The sequence below is a fragment of the Vigna umbellata genome, chromosome 7, assembly GCF_029865625.1.
Source record: "Vigna umbellata cultivar VRB3 chromosome 7, Vumbellata_1.0, whole genome shotgun sequence".
NCBI classification, from domain to species: domain Eukaryota; kingdom Viridiplantae; phylum Streptophyta; class Magnoliopsida; order Fabales; family Fabaceae; genus Vigna; species Vigna umbellata.
The window spans coordinates 23,716,686-23,738,144 of record NC_142171.1 but is presented as its reverse complement, the minus strand read 5'-3'; the positions used below and the strand labels follow the sequence as shown (position 1 = coordinate 23,738,144).

General features: G+C 35.6%; 2 protein-coding genes, 1 long non-coding RNA gene and 2 pseudogenes across 3 annotated transcripts; 2 read left to right on the top strand and 3 right to left on the bottom strand.

Moving 5' to 3' along the window:
- The first annotated feature begins 2,009 nt into the window (after positions 1 to 2,009).
- On the top strand, positions 2,010 to 4,738 carry LOC148195511 (G-type lectin S-receptor-like serine/threonine-protein kinase At2g19130 pseudogene; annotated as a pseudogene).
- A 2,615-nt stretch (positions 4,739 to 7,353) lies between these two features.
- On the bottom strand, positions 7,354 to 9,999 carry LOC148195510 (G-type lectin S-receptor-like serine/threonine-protein kinase At2g19130 pseudogene; annotated as a pseudogene).
- Positions 10,000 to 10,844: 845 nt separating this feature from the next.
- LOC148195509 (putative F-box protein At5g55150) lies at positions 10,845 to 13,342 on the top strand. The gene is made up of 2 exons (XM_088094145.1): positions 10,845 to 10,907; positions 11,731 to 13,342. Exon 2 carries the CDS (start codon positions 11,732 to 11,734, stop codon positions 13,154 to 13,156), a length of 1,425 nt encoding a protein of 474 aa, XP_087950271.1. The 5' UTR covers positions 10,845 to 10,907; position 11,731; the 3' UTR covers positions 13,157 to 13,342.
- A 3,555-nt stretch (positions 13,343 to 16,897) lies between these two features.
- On the bottom strand, positions 16,898 to 17,903 carry LOC148195508 (uncharacterized). Its single transcript, XM_088093936.1, has 2 exons — positions 17,485 to 17,903; positions 16,898 to 17,377 (listed from the first exon to the last, which is right to left on the bottom strand). Exons 1-2 carry the CDS (start codon positions 17,746 to 17,748, stop codon positions 16,898 to 16,900), a joined length of 744 nt encoding a protein of 247 aa, XP_087950062.1. The 5' UTR covers positions 17,749 to 17,903.
- Positions 17,904 to 18,611: 708 nt separating this feature from the next.
- On the bottom strand, positions 18,612 to 21,324 carry LOC148195507 (uncharacterized). Its single transcript, XR_015780678.1, has 3 exons — positions 21,168 to 21,324; positions 20,947 to 21,018; positions 18,612 to 18,923 (listed from the first exon to the last, which is right to left on the bottom strand). It is a non-coding gene; the product is annotated as an uncharacterized LOC148195507 (long non-coding RNA).
- Between the last annotated feature and the right edge of the window lie 135 nt (positions 21,325 to 21,459).

The window sequence follows — 21,459 nt, the reverse complement described above, 5'->3', positions numbered from 1 at the left end:
ATAATATACTATTTTATATGTCGTTGTATAAAAAACATATTCTAAACTTAAATAAAAGACTTTCTAATATAATTATGCAAGTAAATATACACGTTGCATGTGTGATCACATTAAAAAACTTATAGTTTATTTCTCTTTTTATCCTTTTTTTTTTATTGCTTTTGTTATTACCTGAAGGATTCTTATCCTGTGTAACATATATAACTCTGAGCTTGAGTCCACTCAATATCTATTTTCTAACTGAAACTAGTCCATCACTAACTAACAATGCTGATGAACATGAGACATGAGTCCAAAGGAGGGCAATGTGGCAGAGAAGAAACTAGTTTGGATGACAGATTACACCCATTTTTTTTTGCAGAAGCTTATCTCATGGCATTCATGTTGGTCGAAGATGGAGGTGATCCCAATACTTACAAGGAAGCTTCTCAAATTGTAAAATGGAGAGAAGTTATGAATGTAGAGATTCAAACAATTGAGAGAAATAAAACATGAGAACTCACTCATGCATGAAAAGGAATCAAACCTATTGAAGTCAAATGGATTTTTAAAACAAAATTCAATGAACATGAGGATATTGAGAATCACAGGGCTTTTGGTGGCAAAAGGATACTCAAGACAATATGACATGAATATTGAGAAACACAAATCATTAAATGTCCTTTTTAATATCAATAAAAATTAACATACATAAATAATAATTTAATTAAATTTTATTCTCAAACATAAAGTTATAATTAGTTTAATAAAAGAATATTAGTACTATTTTTTTAAAGTCTTTATTTTCTTAAATATAATTTTATAATTAATTAATTTAATAAAAATATATTAGTACTATTTTTTATTAAAGATATTTAGAAGTTTAAAACGAATGTTTTACATGTTTTTTCCTTATGTATGTGGATGAACTTGGAATAAAATACTATTATCTTAAAGTTTTTTAAAAATCCATTATCAATCATAAATCTATTAAAAACTAACTAATCAAAACACATGTTTCTTAAGTGATTCCCAACTATTAATACAAGAGAAGTTTCTCATTCAAAACTTTAAAAACTAAATTTTTCAATTTTTGTTATTTTTATGTTGCAAAACTTTTTAGTTTTAGAAAACAGCAGCTCATACTTACCATCTAAAAATACCCTATCACCAAATGGATACTTACATCGATATTTATTATTGTAGTGTCTAATATGAACGTGAAAGTCTACGAAAAAAGACCACTACTTTTTATGTCGCTTTAGCACGAGGACAGCAAAACACCCTCATCACCGTTACTCGATGGAGCTAAGGTAGGATCATGTCAACATCATGTACAAATTTACTTACCAGCCAGGATTCATTTTAGATTTTATTTTATGGTGAAAATCTTTTACTTGTTTTCCATCAATTATACGCATTAATTCACTCTTCTTTTCCCAACCACCTTCTCAACTTGATCACCAAGGTCTTAATCATCATTAAAACGAGAAAATGATGTATAACAATACTTCTTGTTGCTTTATCTTAGTTTGAGTGAATTAGCATCGCATAATATCTCTTGAGAAACTCAAGTTGATAAATTTAAAAGTTGACTATATATAAAAGAAGAGTTTTAAATTATTACATTATAATTTTAAAGTGAAACTGACGTGAATATTTATATGAATTGAATTAATTCATATCTTATTGTTGTTTTGTCTTCAGACAAGATGATATTCAAGGTTGAACTTGAGTTGTTATTTCCTTTATTAATGGTCTTGCTTTAAAGTTTAGTCTTGTTTGTTTAGATTAGTTATAAAATGATTGTTTTTGTAAGATTAAGCATTAGCCCGAAGAGAAATACCGCTTCACAATTAGATATTGAAAGCAAAGCGTCCTTATGGTTTTAGTATAAACAATCAGGAGATATTACATAGCACTCTGTAAAAATCAGAAATATTATTTGATATTTTCAAATAATGCAAGGTTTCAATTCATTGTGGCTTGATGGATGATTATGAAATGAAGTTTACAACTCATGACAACGACGCATAACACATGTTTCGTTAGACTAGTCAGAACAAAATGCGCCGTTTCGCTTGATGAACACAACAGTCGCTTGTTGCTCCTTCATTAATGGTTTCTTTGTGTCTGTTCCACTGCATTGAAATCCAAGTACAATATCTCCTTTAATTTTTCACAGCAAGTTGCTAACGTAAAATACCATGAAGAAGAACCCATGGTTCTGCATCACACTTCTCACCCTATTCTTCTCTTTGTTCACCCACAATTCCCTTGCGGCTCTCACAACCGTATCCGCAAACCAAACTCTCACCGGAGACCAAACCCTCGTCTCTGAAGGTGAAATCTTCGAACTGGGTTTCTTCAAGCCGGGTAATTCTTCTAACTACTACATAGGCATATGGTACAAAAAGGTCACCAAACAAACAATAGTGTGGGTAGCAAATAGAGACAACCCTGTATCTGATAAGAACACCGCCACGTTAACAATATCAGCTGGCAATCTAGTTCTCTTGGATGGATCTTCTAAACAAGTTTGGTCAACAAACATGAGTTCTTCTTCCAGGTCTGGTTCGGTTTTAATAGCTATTCTCCTTGATTCTGGCAACCTTGTGTTAAGAGATAGGCATAATGGTGCTTCTGCTTCAGAACCTCTGTGGCAGAGTTTTGATCATCCAACCGACACGTGGCTCCCGGGTGGCAAAATCAAACTGGACAATAAAACAAAGCAACCTCAATACCTCACTTCATGGAAGAACAACGAAGATCCTGCGACGGGTCTTTTTTCTCTGGAACTAGACCCCAAAGGAACCACTTCTTATTTGATTCTTTGGAACAAGTCTGAACACTACTGGGATAGTGGTCCTTGGAATGGGCACATTTTTAGTTTAGTTCCCGAGATGAGGGCGAACTTTCTCTACAATTTCACGTTTGTGTCGAACGACAACGAGAGTTATTTCACATACTCCATGTATAACTCTTCAATTATATCTCGGTTTGTGATGGATGTCTCCGGGCAGATCAAGCAACTCTCGTGGTTGGAGACTGCTCAGCAGTGGAACTTGTTTTGGTCACAGCCGAGACAACAGTGTGAGGTATATGCGTTTTGTGGTGCGTTTGCGAGATGCACTGAGAACTCCATGCCGTATTGTAATTGCTTGCCGGGTTTTGAGCCAAAGTCACTGTCTGATTGGAATCTGGAGGATCATTCAGGTGGGTGTGAAAGGAGAACCAAGTTGCAGTGTGAGAATTTGAATCCCTCTAAAGGGGATAAGGATAGGTTTCTTGCGATTCTCAACATGGCGTTACCTAAACATGCACAATCTGTGGGATCAGGGAAGGCAGGGGAATGTGAATCAACTTGCTTAAACAACTGTTCCTGCACGGCTTATGCATATAACAGTAGGGGGTGTTTCATTTGGATTGGCAACCTTTTGAATCTGCAGCAGCTATCTTTAGATGATAGTAGCGGAGAAACTTTGTATCTCAAACTTGCAGCATCTGAGTTTCATGATGATAAAAGCAGCAAGGGAACTGTTATTGGTGTGGCCGTGGGATTGGGTGTTGGCATTGGGGTTCTCTTGGCCATTCTTTTGTTTTTCGTGATCAGGCGAAGGAAGAGAATGGTTGGAATAGGAAAGCCTGTGGAGGGTACGTTGGTGGCATTTGGGTACAGAGATTTGCAAAATGCAACGAGGAATTTCTCTGAGAAATTGGACGAGGAGGCTTTGGTTCTGTTTTCAAAGGAACTTTGGGGGATTCAAGTGTTGTGGCAGTGAAAAAGTTGGAGAGTATTAGCCAAGGAGAAAAACAGTTCCGAACGGAAGTTAGCACAATAGGGACAGTGCAACATGTTAATCTTGTTAGGCTGCGTGGATTCTGCTCTGAAGGCGCAAAAAAGCTGCTAGTTTATGATTACATGCCAAATGGCTCCTTGGATTTCCATTTGTTCCACAACAATAGCCGTAAGGTGTTGTTGGATTGGAAAATGAGATACCAAATTGCGTTAGGAACAGCAAGGGGACTAAATTACCTTCACGAGAAATGTAGAGATTGTATTATACATTGTGATGTGAAGCCAGAAAACATTCTCCTAGATGCTGAATTTTGTCCCAAGGTTGCAGACTTTGGCCTGGCTAAGCTTGTTGGAAGGGATTTCAGCAGGGTTCTCACAACCATGAGAGGAACAAGAGGTTATCTTGCTCCAGAGTGGATTTCTGGGGTACCTATCACTGCCAAAGCTGATGTGTACAGCTATGGAATGATGCTTTTTGAGTTTGTATCCGGTAGGAGGAACTCTGAGCCATCAGAAGATGGCCAATTTACCTTCTTTCCAACCTTTGCGGCAAATGTTGTTGTCCAAGGTGGCCCTGTTGTTAGCCTTTTGGACCCTGTTTTTGGAGGGCAATGCTTGAGATTGAGGAGGTGACTCGAACAATAAAAGTTGCTTCGTGGTGTGTCCAAGACAATGAGGCTCACCGGCCAAGCATGGCTCAGGTGGTTCAAATCCTTGAGGGGATCTTAGAGGTGAATATGCCTCCAATTCCAAGATCCCTTCAAGTGTTTGTTGACAACCAGGAGAATTTAGTCTTCTACACCGACTCAAACTCCACACACAGTTCACAGGAGAAGAGCAACGTTTCTACGACCTCCTCCTCTCAAGCCAGAAGTAACATCTCTTTAGCAAGCTCCAAGTCCACGGGAGGAGAAAATTAGAGTACAAATTGGTTTCTCTTTGTTAATAATGGTGACTTATGCCACTTTTGGCTTTTACTAATGTAATTGTGATCTATGCTCATGAGATTTGTTTTTCCATGTTGGTTTTATATTCAATCAATACGTTCTTTGACATAGTTGTTACAGTACTCTTTGATTTGATCGGAGTTTGGAGGGGTGTTGGTGTGATCTCAGGAAGATGCTATCTTTGTGATCAAACGGTGTGTAGATATCTGTGCATTACTTCAAATTTCTAGTAGGATATATATATAAGTAAAACAAATGTTAGAAAAAAAAAATATACATTTGATCCCGGAGTGATTTGGGTCGATAGTGGCAATGCAAAAATAAAGTCTTTAAATAGTCTCTTCCACGAAAGAAACAAGAAACAATCTCATCTTCCACCAAAGAACAGATTTTGTTCTGAACTTCCTTCTCAAACTTAGTTTCCTAAAACGAGGTCAGTCAATTAAGACAAGAAAGTGGCATAGCGAAAACTGAAAAGGAGGAAACCTCATCAATTTCCAGTAGTTGTATCTATTGATTTCGTTGATACATTTGATCATATCTTTTTTCTTTCTTCCAACTAACTCAGTTTTCTCACTCCACCATTGAGCTATCAGTCACTTCATATAACAACTTGTTTTTCTCCATTCTGCACCTATCTAAACTTCTCAAAATTTTCCCAAACTTTTCATGGAATTCATATAAGGATTCGGCGCAAAGAGAGAAAGAAAGGGGAACAGCCGCATAGAGAAAACAAAAACGAAGAAAAGGTTTTTCGTATTGGAGGGCAACAAAGATGAGAGGCAATTTTCCTTACCGTTAACTTTGTTTTTGTTTTAAGCTTTAATGACCACAGTTTTGATAGAAAAAACGACACACACACCTCAGTGCATTGTAATTCTGTGTAAATCACTGTGTATATCCATTAATTGCACAGACCTTTAAATAGTAGTGCATCATAACCGAGTACAAAAAATAAAAATAAAAAACAGAAAAATAATACTGGCAGAGTATAATACAGTGACTGGGTACAAAAACAGACACATAGCGCCGACAGAAAAACAAAAAAAAAAAAACAGAAATGCTGCAACTGAATAACACGAACTCAGTAACGAAAAAACAGACAAATAAAACTCAAACGAAATTACAAATAAAATCCAAATTTAAGGTTATTCCAAGAAGTTTCATGTCTTATTCTATCTGGCTTCATAATTATTGTATTTAAACAAATGTTATATCAATACTGTTGTCTGTTAAAAGTCATGGCGGCTCAGATCCTTCTACAAACACAATGCAGCTCTACGTCATCTGCCGCTGCCTCATCTTCCAACTCGCTCAGATCCTTCTACAAACACAAGAAACTTTCCACATTCCTGAACCATCACTCTGACATTTTTCTTGATGAATCGAAGATGGAGTTCAACAAACCCATTGATATGTTAAATGGAAAGTTGCAAATTCGTGTTGATATATTGGGTTGTGATTTATCACACACACATTTTTCATTTAATCGCATTTAAATAACCGGGATATAAAATCTCTGCAATAACTGAGAATAGAATCAGAAGCATAACATATAACATGAATAGTACCAAATAATCAAGAAAATCAGGAATGGTTCATGGCAAGAACTTCTCTGCTGTTAAAATGAATACATAATGTAAATAATCAAGAATCAAGAAGTTTAACACTGAAGTTTAAATAAAAATAATCACCTTAGAAGACGGGTTGGAGAATGAATTTACACAAAAGGGAATTTACATTTTCATTATTGATAGCATCAAATTTCGTAAGGGTTTTTAAGTCTTCCTTATTGATTTTATACTGCTTCTAGTTTAGTCGTTGTCTTGTAGCAAAAAGCCTAAACCTTGTGTTTGACACCATTTTATTAATTATTTTCAGGTATTTTAGACCAATTCTTGAGAGCTACCTTAGACATCTTGCCTTCTTCACGTATTTTTGTGTAGGTAACACCTCTGTCATGTATTCTTGTGGAGGACCTTTGTTCTCCATAGAAAAATTTAGTTGAATGTGAGTTTTTCACGTTCTTTACATTTTTAGTATTTGTATGAGTATGATCACGATGCAGATACGTGTTTTTCTGTTCAAATCAACGTGATGGTACTATTTCTTTCTAGATATAGATTTTGATCACTAGCTTGCCCTTTTGGCCTTTCTTTATTTTTTTGATTGGTTATGATATATCTTAGTTACCTGTTGTTAATTAATGATTCTTTTTGTTCAACTGATTTATCATGAAGAATGAAACTTGTTTCAAATATTTGAACTTGACCCATCGAACAAAGAAAGAAAAAGTTCTCCAGTGAATTACCTGTTCTGAATCCAAAACTGTATTAAAAAAATTATTTAGTAATTGATTATTAGGTCTTCAAACACTGTAGTTCAGTATATACTATATAATTTATACCCGTTTCACACTTACATTTTTTTCAAATGGTTTTAAAAACTAAATATTTTATGTAAAAAAAAACAGTTGTATAACCAATTTTTAAAAGATTGAGACCTGTTTTTACGAAACCAAAACTAGTTCTGACAAATCATCTACGGTTTGATTATACTAATCAGCTGTCATGTATACATTTTAAATGCGCTGTGGTGATTAACCTAGCTATCAACGTTCAATCCCTAACTGCAGAGAAATTGTCCCAACAACGCTCTTGTGAAATGAGATTACTTTTATTGAATAATATGAAATCAACATGGAAATACAATTACACTTCTGACAGTAGAAAGATGTCAGATTTTGTATTGGTAACAAATAATGTGTCAGAAGTTACTCTGGCTTGAGCTTGAGTTGGCGAAGGAAATTAAACAAAATTTTCTAGTAGTAGTGAACAGATACCTCAGGAAATGTTGGAATTGGAGGTAAATTCACGTCCAAGATCCCATCAAGGATATGAACAACCTGACCCATGGTTGGCCGGTGAGTCTCATTGTCTTGGATGCACCAGGAAGCAACGGTTGCCATTCGAGTGACCTCCTCGGCATCAGCATTTTGTTCCAAACAAGGATCCAAAAGGCTAAGAACATTGCCACCACGGGCAACTATGTTTGCTACCCTGGTAGGAAAGAACCTAAATTGGCCATCTTCAGAATCATATAGCTCATAAGAGTTCCTCCTACCTGACACAAGCTCAAAAAGTATCATTCCATAGCTGTACACGTCGGCTTTGGCAGTGATAGGCACCCCAGAAATCCATTCTGGAGAAAGATAGCTTTTTGTTCCTCTAATTGTTGCGAGGACCCTGCTGAAATCCCTTCCAACAAGCTTAGCCAGGCCAAAGTCTGCAATCTTGGGACAAAAATCAGCATCTAGGAGAATGTTCTCAGGTTTTACGTCACAGTGTATAATACAGTCTCTGCATTTCTCATGAAGGTATGCCAATCCCCTTGCTATTCCCAAAGCAATTTGGTATCTCGTTTTCCAGTCCAATACCACGAAGTTCTTATTCTGGAACAAATGGAAATCCAAGGAGCCATTTGGCATGTATTCATAAACTAGCAGCCTTTTGGTGCCTTCAGAGCAGAATCCATGGAGCCTGACAAGATTAACATGTTGTATTGTCCCTATTGTCCGAACTTCTGTTTGGAACTGTTTCTCTCTTTGACGAAAACTTTCCAACTTCTTCACTGCTACCACACTGGAGTCATGCAACGTTCCTTTGAAAACAGAACCAAACCCTCCTCCTCCCAATTTCTCAGAGAAATTCCTCGTTGCATCTTGCAAATCTCTATATCCATATGCAACCAACGAACCCTCCGCAGCCTTTCTTAATGCCACCATTCTCTTCCTTCGCCAAAGAATGATGGCCACGAGAATCCCAATGCCAACAACCACTCCCACAACCACACCGATAATCGTCGTCTTGCTGCTTTTATCATCATGAAACTCAGATGCTGCAAGTTTGAGATGCAAAGTTTCTCCGCTACTATCATCAGAAGACAACTGTTGCACATTGAGAAGGTTGCCGACCCAAATTGAACACCCGTTACTGTCATATGCATAAGCTGCGCAGGAGCAGATGCTCAAGCAAATTGATTCACATTCTCCTGCATTCCCTAATCCCACAGATTGTGCATCTTTAGGTAATACGACGTTGGGAATTGCTAGGAACCTGTCCTTATCCCTGTTGGAGGCATTGGAATTCTCGCATTGCAGCTTTTTTTTCCTCTGGCACCCTCCTGAGTAATCCTCCAGGTTCCAATCAGACTGTGACTTTGGCTCAAAACCCTCCAAGCAATTACAAGGCCCCATCATTGACATCTCAGTGCAACTCCCAAACGCACCGCAAACGGCATATACGTCACATTTATCTCTCGGCTGTGTCCAAAACAAGTTCCACTGCTGAGCATTCTCCAACCACGTGAGTTGCATGATCTGTCCCGTGACATCTATCAATAACCGAGATATAATGGAAGAGTTATACAAGGAGTAGGTGAAATAGCTCTCGTTCTCGTTCGACACAAACGAGAAATTGAAGATATAATTCAACCTCATCTCTGGAACCAAACTGAAAATGCGTCCATTCCAAGGGCCACTTGTCCAATACTGTTCAGTCTTGTTCCGAGTAATCAAATAAGCAGTCGAGCCTTCAGGGTCTAGTTCCAGAGAGAAGAGACCCGTAGCAGGATCCTCCGTGTTCTTCCACGAAGTGAGGTATTGTGGTTTCTTTGTTTTATGGTCGAGCTTAATTTTTCCACCCGGAAGGAACGTGTCCGTGGGGTGATCAAAACTCTGCCACAAAGGCTCCGAAGCATTATCATTAGGTCTATCTCTTAACACGAGATTCCCGGAATCTAGTAGAACAGCTTCCACGACAGAACCTGACCTGGGAGAACTCGTGTTTGTTGACCAAACTTGATTAGAAGACCCATCTAAGAGAACCAAATTACCACCTGATATTGTTAATGTGGCAGTGTTCTTATGAGAGACATGGTTGTCTCGATTTGCCACCCAAACTATTGTTTTTGTGGGGACCTTTTTGTACCATATGCCTATATAGTAGTTAGAGGAATTACCTGGCTTGAAGAAACCCAGTTCAAAGACGCCACCTTCGGAGACGAGAGTTTGATCACCAATGAGTTTTTTATCAGCAGAAAGGGTGGTGAGTGCAGCAAGAGAAGGATGAGTGTACAAAGAAAAGAATAGAACCAGAATAGAAAGACAGAACATTGAGTTTCTCATATTGTAAGTCCCACTGAGCAATTGCAGCGAGCAAACAAACAAATCACGATAATAGAAGGAAATTCCAACTACTGTTGGAACGAGTGCGACTAGTAAGAACAAACACAAACACGACTGTTCTGTTCTGACTTTTCAGTAATATGATACTTAGAACTGTCGTCCTTCATAACGCGTTTGTCAGTGGTCAACACTCATCGATTTTTCTAAATAATTTATATATAATATTCTAAAAAAAGTATATCTTCATGAAAAATATAGAACAACTTATATTGTTTTTGGTGTAATTTATATATAATATTTGTAATTGTTTTTGGTGTAATTTTTAATTATATTGTTTTATTTTTTATTTAATTAGAACAACTTATTTTTTTTTAGTAAGACATGATTATATTATTTTATTTTTTAATTAGAGAATTATTATTATTTAATAAAATATACAATCTTACAGTTTTTCGAAGTAATTTTCCAATTTTTCAATTCAAAAATAGTTATACAACTTTTCAACTTTTATCATTATTAAACAATTTAGTTTTATTTTTTAAATCATAATATATAAAAAAATATGACATGTCCATTTACAAATATCTTTTAGCTAATAATATATTACGTAGATAAAATTGTAAATTACACATAATTGGTTATATGAGAAACTTTCATAAATTTTTAAGAAAGTTAAAATTAATTTTTATATAAATAATTTTTAATTTTATATAAATTTAAAAAATAATTTTGAATATTTTAACATAATTAAACTATGTATTTAAATTAATCTAAAGTACAAATTTTACTAATAAAAAGTGGGAGGAATTAATTAGCCTAACAGTCACTAAATGGTTGATCATGAATTTGGGCCTGACCTCGAGTTTTGTTAGAACTAAGCCCAGTCTTTGTTTTTTTATTATATAGATATCAGTTGTTTCTGCTTCCCCGTTTCGAGCTTGTCTTGCTGGTTCAGCATAGCGCTAAAGAGGACCGTCGTATGAACTTGTTAAACCAGGTTAGTGATCGTTCAACATTTTCACGGGTCTGGTCTTCCTCTCTCACTTGTATATGTATCTCGAGCTCTCACTGTGGACTGTATATGTAGTTTTACTCTATTATTTGATGGGGGATTTTAACCAGATGACTATTCCTAGGTTGTGATTAACCTGTTTGATTCCTAGTTCAGTGTTTGTTTCATATTTCTATCAATCATTAAAATGAGCATTGCATTGTTGTTTTTTGAAAATCCTTGCGGTTCTTGATTTGTTGATTCAACATTAGCAGAAGGAACATGATGTTACATTGTGGATTGCAGCATGTACTATTCTCTCTGCAACTTATCCTAATGATGCTAGTGGTGAGTAGGTTTCAACTTTCAAGGTTTCAATGAATCCTAAGCCAAAGTCAGCCTAGGAAATTCCAGTTCGTCTTCTATATGTAATTTGTAACACATTAGACTGAATGTATGGTGGAATTAGAGATGATTGCATTGTGGTTGGACTTTGCATTGGCTTGGCCAGGATTGTTTAATTTTCCTCCCTTTTCTGTTGTCTATAAAATTTTATGCATTTTATATGTTTAGCGGCGTAATTTTTAACCTTGAACAATATTTATATTTAGATCCTTTTAGTCGATAAATAAGTCAGATTTAACGTGATATTTAGGAAACGTGCCCTTGTTTTCTAGGACAACGAGAAATTTTAGTTTTATTAAGGTGGTTGGTTTGGCCCGAATGGTGGGCTTTCGTGGTTGGAGTTATAGGCCTGTCACCTGACTACTCTGTTGTTAATCTTTTCATTGTATATTTGATGTCTAATTCACAAATAAACATCAAGCAGGATGCGATCGTTACTGTTGGCAGCTACCATCACAAAAGTTTCTGCCAAAAGGATGAAAAGAAGATGTAAAAAAAGGAAGTTGTCAAAGAAATGCCATGAAGATTTGTCAAGTATCCCTTCATTGTTGTTGGAAACTATCAGGAGAAGATATAGTGCCAAGTGCAGTAAAAAAATACGCAAAAGAAAAAGAGAACTGGAAAAGGAATGTTATGCAGATTGGTCTAGTCTCCCCCGTGGTATACTTGAGATGATTGCTGAAAAACTGACCTTTATCGATTGCTTATCGATCAGCAAAGTCTGTATGAGTTGGAATGTTATTCTTGGAGAAGAACTTCCTAGTTGGCAAAGGCATGGATTTCCTTGTCTCTTGGTGTCAGGTCAGCAGAACAAAGAGACTAGAACTTGTATCAGTATATTGGAGAATCGGGTTTGGGAGTTGGAGTTAGCAGAGGCACGTGGGAAGTATTGTTGGGGATCATTTCGTGGCTGGTTGATTATGGTAAAAAATCTGGACTATTTCTATCTTGAAGTTAGCTTATTGAATCCATTTTCAGGAAGCCAATTTAGTCTCCCTTCAGTGTGGAACTTTTATCACAAGATAGTGCCCTCTGGACTTCCCATTGAGAATAACTTTGTTTGCATGCTTCTACACAGCCAGTGCCGTGAGTTAGCCTTTTGGGTCACAGGAGCAAATTCATGGCGTAAATACAATAAACTAACAGGTGAGCCATTTGAGGATGCTGTATTTTGTAATGGAAGTTTTTATCTCCTGGCAGATGGATTTAATGTATGGCAAATTGATGTTCAAAGTATCTACACCAACATTAACAAAGGTAATGATGATTTTGGAACACTTTCCGAGATAGAAACACGATTTCATGAAGTAAAAAGGCCTGAGATGTTTGAGTTACAAGAAAGGAGAATATTGCAGAATCGCCAAACCAATCAAATTTTAAGGTATCTTGTGGAGTCCTGTGGGGAGCTTTTGCTTGTTTGTAGATATTTTAGTCCCAACCAACAAGCGGTGCTTGAGACCCAAAAATTTGAGGTATTTGCATTAGACTTTTGTCAGTTATCATGGAAGAAAGTTGAGGATTTGGGGGATCAAATGATATTTTTGGGAAAGTGTTGTTCAACATCTTTCTCTGCAAAGGAACTTGGAGTTGGAATTAGAAACAGCATTTACTTCTGCAATGATCCAACTATTCCTTGGTGGAATGAATGGGATTCTGATCATTTAAAAGGTATATCAAGCCGTTTAGGATTCAGCATGACCAACGTAAACAACTGGGGCAATTTCAGTCTTGGCAACGAGGAAGGTGAGCCCTTTTGCTTCCATGGTGATATAGCCAGTTGGGCATACACGTGGTTCACTGTTCCTTCATGGTGGTGCTATAGAAATATTCCTCCAATACGAAGGAATTAATATCGATCCCGAGTATTGCAACCAACCAAACATGTGTTGTGGACTAATTTCTTGTTTTTGCATGTGTATATAACGATGTTTTAGAATACCCGAGAATTGTTGAAGATCTCATTTTTTTTTTTCTTTTAGTTCGAAACTTGTTAACTTGGCAGATGTTTAGTGAATATGTTTTTTAAGTAATTTTAATCTCTTGATTCAAAATTCATTAACAATAATTAAAGCAATTTTAAGCAATTAAATTGAAGCATTTTTCTAAACAATTAAAGAGCCTTATAATTGGGATATGTTTGGTGCATTCAATCTCTCGCCCATAAAATTATAAAGGAGATATATGGCGGTGGTTATCTTTTGTCACGTCAAATTTAGTTATTTGTTATTGATGGCATGACATGATTATTATGTCTTTATCTTTGTTAGGACGGTAAAACTAATCAATTCGGCGTAAGTCCCATCCGACTTTGGTTTATAAAAAATGGGTTAGATTAGGTTAGTTTACACGTTTAAAAACTGGTTGAATTTTATAATTTGGCTTTTCGAAGTTGCAGGGTTGTCAGGTTGATAAAGCTGAAACAGGTTCATATTGGGTTGAAGAACGAGTTGTTGGACTTATGTTGGTCAGCATGATAGGTTGTTTAGATGGTATTTGAATAATTTATCACTTACTTGCATATAATATTATTGATGTCGGATTGTTAATTTAGTCTGAGTGTTATCGCAAACGAGGTTAAGTTATTTATTTTTAAGTTTTTTAATGATGTTAAATTATTGGGTTGTTTTGAGTATTATTGCGAGTGAAAGCGAGCTTCTTATATTTAGTTTTTTTTTATCTCAGGTTGTCAGATTGACTTGTTAAGTTGTTGGATTGACTATTGAGTTGAAAAAGTCATTTTTACCCACTTTTTTTAGCTGGGATGTCAAACTTGTCTCCTAGATTCACTCCTTTTTGTCATCTTTAGTTTTTGTCAAAAGAAACTAATTAGAAACAATAAGACAAAATATTGCATGATGTAAATTTTGGCATACTCTATTAATTAATGTCTTTTAAAATTAATTAGAGGTGTCAAATTGACACTTATAAGCCAACTCACTAGCCAATAAAATGGGCTGGTTTATGCTATTTTGGGCTTAATTTTGTGTACTTTGTTGAACTTTAATCACTTGAGGCATGTTAAAATACTCTATTAATTAATCACTTGAGGCATGTTAACGCAGAAACCCTAGCTCACAAGCAGCATCTATGAGACTAACCTGCAAATTGCACAAGCTAGAAAAGTAGAAACAATGTGTCTCCATGCATCGTGCAAGAAGCCTCTTCATGAGTCCTCCATCTTCGTCTTCTTTGCAAAGAGCAAAAGCCCAGAACAAGAGCTTCTTCTTTATTCATCGCTGATCAAACGCGTTGCACCACCATGGGCTGCCATGAGTCAAGGTGCAGAATCATGAAGGCTCTCTCGCATAAACATTGAACAGGTCACAGTTGCCACGTAGTAAAAAATTAAATAGGTCACAATTGTCACATCATTGCACCGTTATGTTTTTAGCACCGTAAACCAAAAGGATCAACTTGAACAGTTTTTAACAAAACATGGGACAATAGTAAACTTTTTTAAAAGGTTGGACGATTTTGAACACAACGCTCCAAATTAGAACCAAATGATGTACATGTATTAAACCAATTTAGAACTTAACTTTTTCTTGTCTAATATAACTTTTTTACAACATTGATAGATTAAAACAACTAGTTTCTATTAATTGGTGTAAAATTCAACAGTTTTACTGTACATAACACTATAATATCAGTTTAAACACAGATTGTACAATTTGATGAATATCATCGTGAATCATGATCGTCAAGAATTGAAAATTTTGGAATTTATATTTTCATGAAATGACTAAAATAAAATATGTTTGATTGATAAAAATATTTAAGAATATTATATACATTTTTGAAAAATAAAGAGTAATATTTATTTTATTAAATTATTTAATTTTTTATCAAATTAAAATATTTAGTAAGAGTAATATTTTTTGATAATTTTTTTTATTTGGAAAAACATGATTTTCACCTCCAATTTTTTTTAAATTATTCCCATAACACATAATTTATTGCAACTATTATTTTTTGAAATATAAATCAAACGAAGAAACATATTTTCTTATTCTCAAACTCTCAAAAGAACGAACAATTATTTTTTCTATTAGCCACAGCCTCCTAATATACAAAAAAAAAATAGAGAAATCACAAAAAAGTTCATTTTTTTTAGTAAATTTAAGCAAATGCCACGGGTTTAAAATGGAGTATTATTTGATCAATTGTTCATACGAATGCAAATTTGTTAAAAATCCATGGTAAGTTAGAAGTCTTATTGGATAAAAATAAAAAAGATGACTAGTACATAGAATAACTTATAAATTTATTATTTTAACGTTTTGGATTGAAATTGGTGTTTTCGTATTAGAGTTGATAATTTATTTTAGTAACAGTTTGAATGAATGCAATGTAAAGTATGTGAAAGATTATAAAATTTAAGGGTTCTTTCTTGTATCGAAAGTCTTCTGCATTACGAAATAGTGTCCCGTTGTAAGGATGTGTCCCAATGTGGAGACTCACATTTGAGGAGAAGATTGTTAAATGTTGGTGAATCAACTTATGTTAATCTTGATATAAGAATTATTATATTTAAATTATGATGCATGATACACATCCGTACTCCAATGCATTTCTCCTTCTAAGTCAGAATAAACATGTTTTCGAACTTTTTCTTTTAAATACAAAGTATATGTTCCTGCGAGAATCTCGGCAATCACTTGTTCTGATTTTACATATTGATTATTTTGAACTAATAGAAAACTTTTTGGTGGAATAGTCACATTATGTATAATGTCACCATTTTCAATACTAACATACAAGTCTATATAACATAGAAAAGCATTATAAGGTGCTCGCACATTTTCTACAATATTCTTATGAATACTCCACCGGTATAAAAAGTTCTTAATGTTAATTAAGTATTTGATTCTCTAATAAATTGACACATAATAATATCTATAGCTTCTCTTAACAATGACCTTAGGACTTTGACCATGACACGATGATAGATCCAAGATGTATGTTTATAGGTAAAAGGAGTTCAAGATTCACGAGAATATTGTTAAAAATTTAAAGTGAGTTGAAAGCTCCATGTTAGATAAAAAAAACTAAGAAAAATTACTAGTATATAAATATAAAGATCTATAATCTATTACCTTGAAATTTTGGGTATAAAGTGATACACAATTCACGCAAACTCTACTTTTCCTCAAAAAAAAAAACTCACAAAATAAAATCTAACTTAATTAAGATAGTTTATGATAATGGAGTATCATACAAGTAACGATTCTTTCTAATTTAATCCTTAACTACGTTTGACAATCAATTTTCTCATTAAATAAATTAAAAAACTACAAATTTGATTCATAATATTATACTTTAATAACAACATAATTCCTAATTTACTATTAAAATATCCATACAAATATATTTTAACAAAAAATGGTCTACTGAAATTAAAAATAAGTTGTACACATTCAAGCTTTTGAGTGTGCGATTCACATTTATTTTTTTATAATATGCAATTAAGATATATTAATTTTCATTTGTAAATATCATAATGCATGTCACATAAAAATTGATTAAATATATGGACATGCAATATTAGTAGAGTATCTAACAAATTATTTTCCGTAAAAACTAAGAAAATATTACGAACGTTCCTTATTCCGACCAGTCCTTCCACTGCGCTCTCTGCGGCTATTCTTGTAGGCTTTGGATTCTACGCTCCCCAACTTGGGAACCTCTTTTGGCCAACAACAACTTGCATTCCAAAGAGAGAAAACACATAACAACAACGATGTCCAAATAATAACGTTAACCTTACCCCAAAAAATCGTGACTACTAAGCTCACGAAAACCCAGTATATTCCTACGCACTGAAACTTCTTTTCATTCTCTACTTGCTCTTTAGTCGACTCAATCTCTGATATATTCTTTGATTCAGATACCGCTGAGTTTGAAGATGAAATCGTCGAAGACCATTCACAGGGCTTGATTTTTTCAATTTTACTGTCCACAAAAACTTGTTTCACATCACCGGTCGATGAACTTTCTGTGTATACCGAAAAACCACGCTTTGATCCAAAACAACTTTGGCTGTCCAGATTTTTCTTGTGAGCTTTTGTATTCTGCAGGAAAAAAATATACAAGATGATAATTACGTCTATAACTGCAAAAAGAAAAACAATACGTAGGTTTTATGTATAGAAAGTTAGAAACTAAAAAGTACACTAACCAACGCGGTTTCAATCAGCACGGCTTTAATCACCTTATAAAACGTTGGTTTTGGAGGATGAGGCACAACCTTCTGTGGCAACTCTTGCTCCGAAAACGTGGATTTGGTGGCTGAACTTCCGGCGTCGTGTTCGTCTGCAACGGGGATGCAGGCGAAACGACGACTAGAGGAGCGATCCACCACAGCCCTAGGTTGAAGCATTGCATCCGTATCATGCCCAGGACGGAAGCAGGTTAAAAATTTCTTCTTTGAAACGTTTCTCATGGTTTTCTCTTCTTCTCTGTAACGCAGAGAAAGGAGATGAATGATGAGTTAATGGGTTCAGGAGAGATGTTGATGAATTATAAGTTAGATTATTGAGTGAAACCGTAGGGAGAGACGAAAAGAAAGAGGAGCACTTTGCGTTTGACGAAAGAGTTTTGGATTTTGTGTTGAATAGAATCTCCAATGCCTGCAATGACATGAATGTCAATTTAGACATTTGGATAAAAAAAGCTTTCAAGTTGGAGAAATGGTAATTTATTTGATACATATTATAAAATAAAGTGATTATAATAAAATAAATTTTTATATTTTTTTAAAGAAAAAAATTAAATAAATGTAAAAAATTTGTGTGTTAAATATATTTTTGTTGAAGTTGACCTAGTGTGCTGAACAAGGATTGGGTGAGTGAGAGAGTGAGGAATGAACAAACAAAAATAGAACAATATTTTTGGGGTATTTAGAAGATGTTATCAAGGATGTGATTATGACTGCCACTTTTGGGAGAAAAATGGAGGGGTTTCAAAGCCAAGATTATTAGCTGGTTCACCTTCAAGCGTTTTGTTTTATCATGTAAAGGCAATACGTTTTTTTTCTTTTTTGATAGTACTTATGACCGTTTATTTTTTTAATTGTTTATGTATAACTGTAGTAACAATAAAAAAAACTTGTAAATATTAAGGAATATTTTCTTGAAACTAAACTGATATATGTAGGAAATTATACATCTGAGTATAATTTGTTCTTTTCCGTTATAGTTACTTCATAGTGTTCCTCATTCTTGTTTATGAACTCATTAATATTTTAGTCCACCAATATTAAGAATAAATGTGACATCCCAAAATATATAACAATGTATATATGTAGAATGCATCAATTATAATAATAGAAAGCAATTAAGAGTACACAAAAGATAGGATTAAGGAGTACAGTTATCCAAGTCTGGCTGGAAAACTTTAAAACTTAAGTACAAGTTCATAATTCTCCAAAATACAAGACTAATGAAATTTTAAAGGGACCTAAAAAGTTTCCCGAAATGACGGATCATGATAAAATGAAGTCTAGAAGTCTTTCAAAATGAAAAGCTATTTAACATAAGAGCTGGTAGAAATCCTAAGCACTAGGTGCTGGGTCTTCCTCAACTTCCAAAGCTTGCTCCAAAGGTACATCATCACCTACTGCTCACATCCAAAGGATTGGATGATCATCGCAAGGGGGAAAGCAAACACATGCAACACATACAAATGCAAGGGTGAGCTAGGTCTCAAACAATCATACAATTCATTTTCAACCAATCTATCATTTACCAGAATATCCATACACATAAGTCATCATAAACATAAGCATTTATTTCATAAAACTCATCAAGACCAGCATCCTATCATGTTAAGACTCTAGACACGTCCGGACATAGAATGTATGTAGAGCTGGGGCGGGTTGTGCACTTGTGATGGCCTCTACTGCTTTGCAAAGCCATTGCCGAGGGGTTCCACCCGACCATACACAAGGCTAATCCGTTACCGCGGAATAGACCTCCAGTGATAGCGTCTACCCTAGGACCTCCCACTACTCCCACCACACGCGTCAATCCTCTCTAAGTGAGAATGAAAGACCGTTGGAGTGTTAGGGATAACCCCCCATATGGAAGCCTCTTACATTCATTCAATACACTAACTGATCTCACCGAGAGATCTAAATTTCCGATTCAATCCAACCATTTTAAATCTCATAATATTCCTTTTGGATCAACAATGTACATCATAAACCACTTATAATCATACACTTTCAACCAATCTGGATCACATGAAGATGCATTCATAAATCGTAACCGAAATATTTAATTAACAAAGCTTACTGGAATGAGAGAAAGCATAAAGGAAAATATCACCACTGGACGAACACTGTTTGGACGAGCGTCCAAAACCTTGAACGGACACTGTTTGGACGAACGTCCTAACCCCTTGGGCGAACCCCATTTGGACGAACACTTCAATATCAAGCCTCATGACCGAACGCTAACACTTGCTACATGAGGGTATAAGACCGAACGCTATTATCACTAACACATGATCCAGACCGAACGCTAACATCACTAGGACGAACGCTAACATCCCTAACACGTTCCAATGGACGAACGCTGTTAAAGCAAGCGTTCCATGGACGAACGCTGTGAGATCAAACACTAGGCCGAACGTCACCAATATGGACGCTCGCTACTACCTATGGACGCTCGCTATTAATTCCAACCCCTGACCGAACGCTAATAAAACCTTCAACTGACCGAACGCTACTAAACCTTCAACTGACCGAACGCTACTAAACCAGCGAATGAACGAACGCTACTAACCAACACCTGAGCGATCGTTACTAAACCATAACTTGAGCGATCGTTACTTAAACCAATGACCGAACGCCATTAATATCATTCCCTAAGACCGAACGCTCCCTAGACAAGGACGAACGTTAAGTCAAGCCCACATTTGACCGAACGTCACTCAGCGCATGGCATGACCGAGCGTTCAACTCCGACATGGACGAACGCTCAATTTGCACATTCTGCAGAATTTAATTCTGCAGAATTCTCAGAACTCTGCAGAATGGTAACAAAACCTCCCTTGACCATTTCTAACCACTTTTCTCAACTTCTTAGACTCTTAATTCTCGTTTTAGACTTAATTAAACTTATCCAAATGATTCTAAACATTTCTACTACCATTTTTAAGTGATTAAAGTTCACTTTCAGCTCCAAAACACTAATTTCAACAACTTAGGGACCCAAATTCGATTCCACTACTTGGAACCTGTTTTCAACTACTGTTATGCTTCTAACAAGTCACAATGGACTTGTCTAGGCTGCCCAAACAGTCCAGGAACACTGCAGCCTTCATTTACTCAAAATCCCTACCTCACTTCCTCTAAAATGACCAAAAAGTGACCCTAAGACACTTGATTTTCCTTCCTATCAACACCACAACAAATTTTACACACCAAAACAGTTCCAACATACATAATTCATCACTCAAAATCATCCCAAACAGTTCATATCCATCAATCACCACATTCACGTAGCACTCACACTTTCGTACATGCATTTCAAGTTAGCAAAAATTAAAAATTATGCTTCCAACAACATACCAATTTGAAAATCACCATGTAATCACGTCATACAATAAAATCAAAAAGAGAACTAGCTCCCCTTACCTGGTGGGTTGCTCAACACAGTTCAGAGATGCTCTAACAGTACCCCCTACACCGTGCGAAACTGTACAGAACCTATAAATCACCAAATAGGTGCTAGACTTTAGCTCTTTGAGTCGGAATAAACCAAGAATGAAAGACAAACTCACACAGGGCACAAGAAATCAGAAAATGGTACAACCTAGGACAAGAACAGTGAAGGGAAAGAGGGAAAATCTACTTACCCGCTGGAACGCAAAACCAATCGGATGGTTTCGTAGCTCTTGACTCCAGGAACAAGAAAACACCACCAAATTAGGATTCAATCGGTGGAAATGGCTGGAAACCTAGAGAGAAGTCAGAGCACTTGAGTTAGGGCAAGGTTTCTGTTCTAGAGAGAGAGGAATCTGTGAAATGAAATCTGACTTGCAAGGAAAGAGCCCCTCCCAAGGTTCAAGTGTCCTTGGGTCAATGGGCCTGGCTTGTCAAATTAGGGCCCAATGACTTTATAAAATCTTCAGACCATTACATTCTCCC

Bases quoted from the DNA above. Each gene is read 5' to 3' on its own strand.
- LOC148195509 (XM_088094145.1), top strand. From the start codon at position 11,732: ATGCGATCGTTACTGTTGGCAGCTACCATCACAAAAGTTTCTGCCAAA.
- LOC148195508 (XM_088093936.1), bottom strand. From the start codon at position 17,748: ATGAGAAACGTTTCAAAGAAGAAATTTTTAACCTGCTTCCGTCCTGGG. The intron at 17,378-17,484 runs GTTAGTGTACTT...TTTTTCCTGCAG, and splicing joins TGCTGATTGAAACCGCGTTG to AATACAAAAGCTCACAAGAA.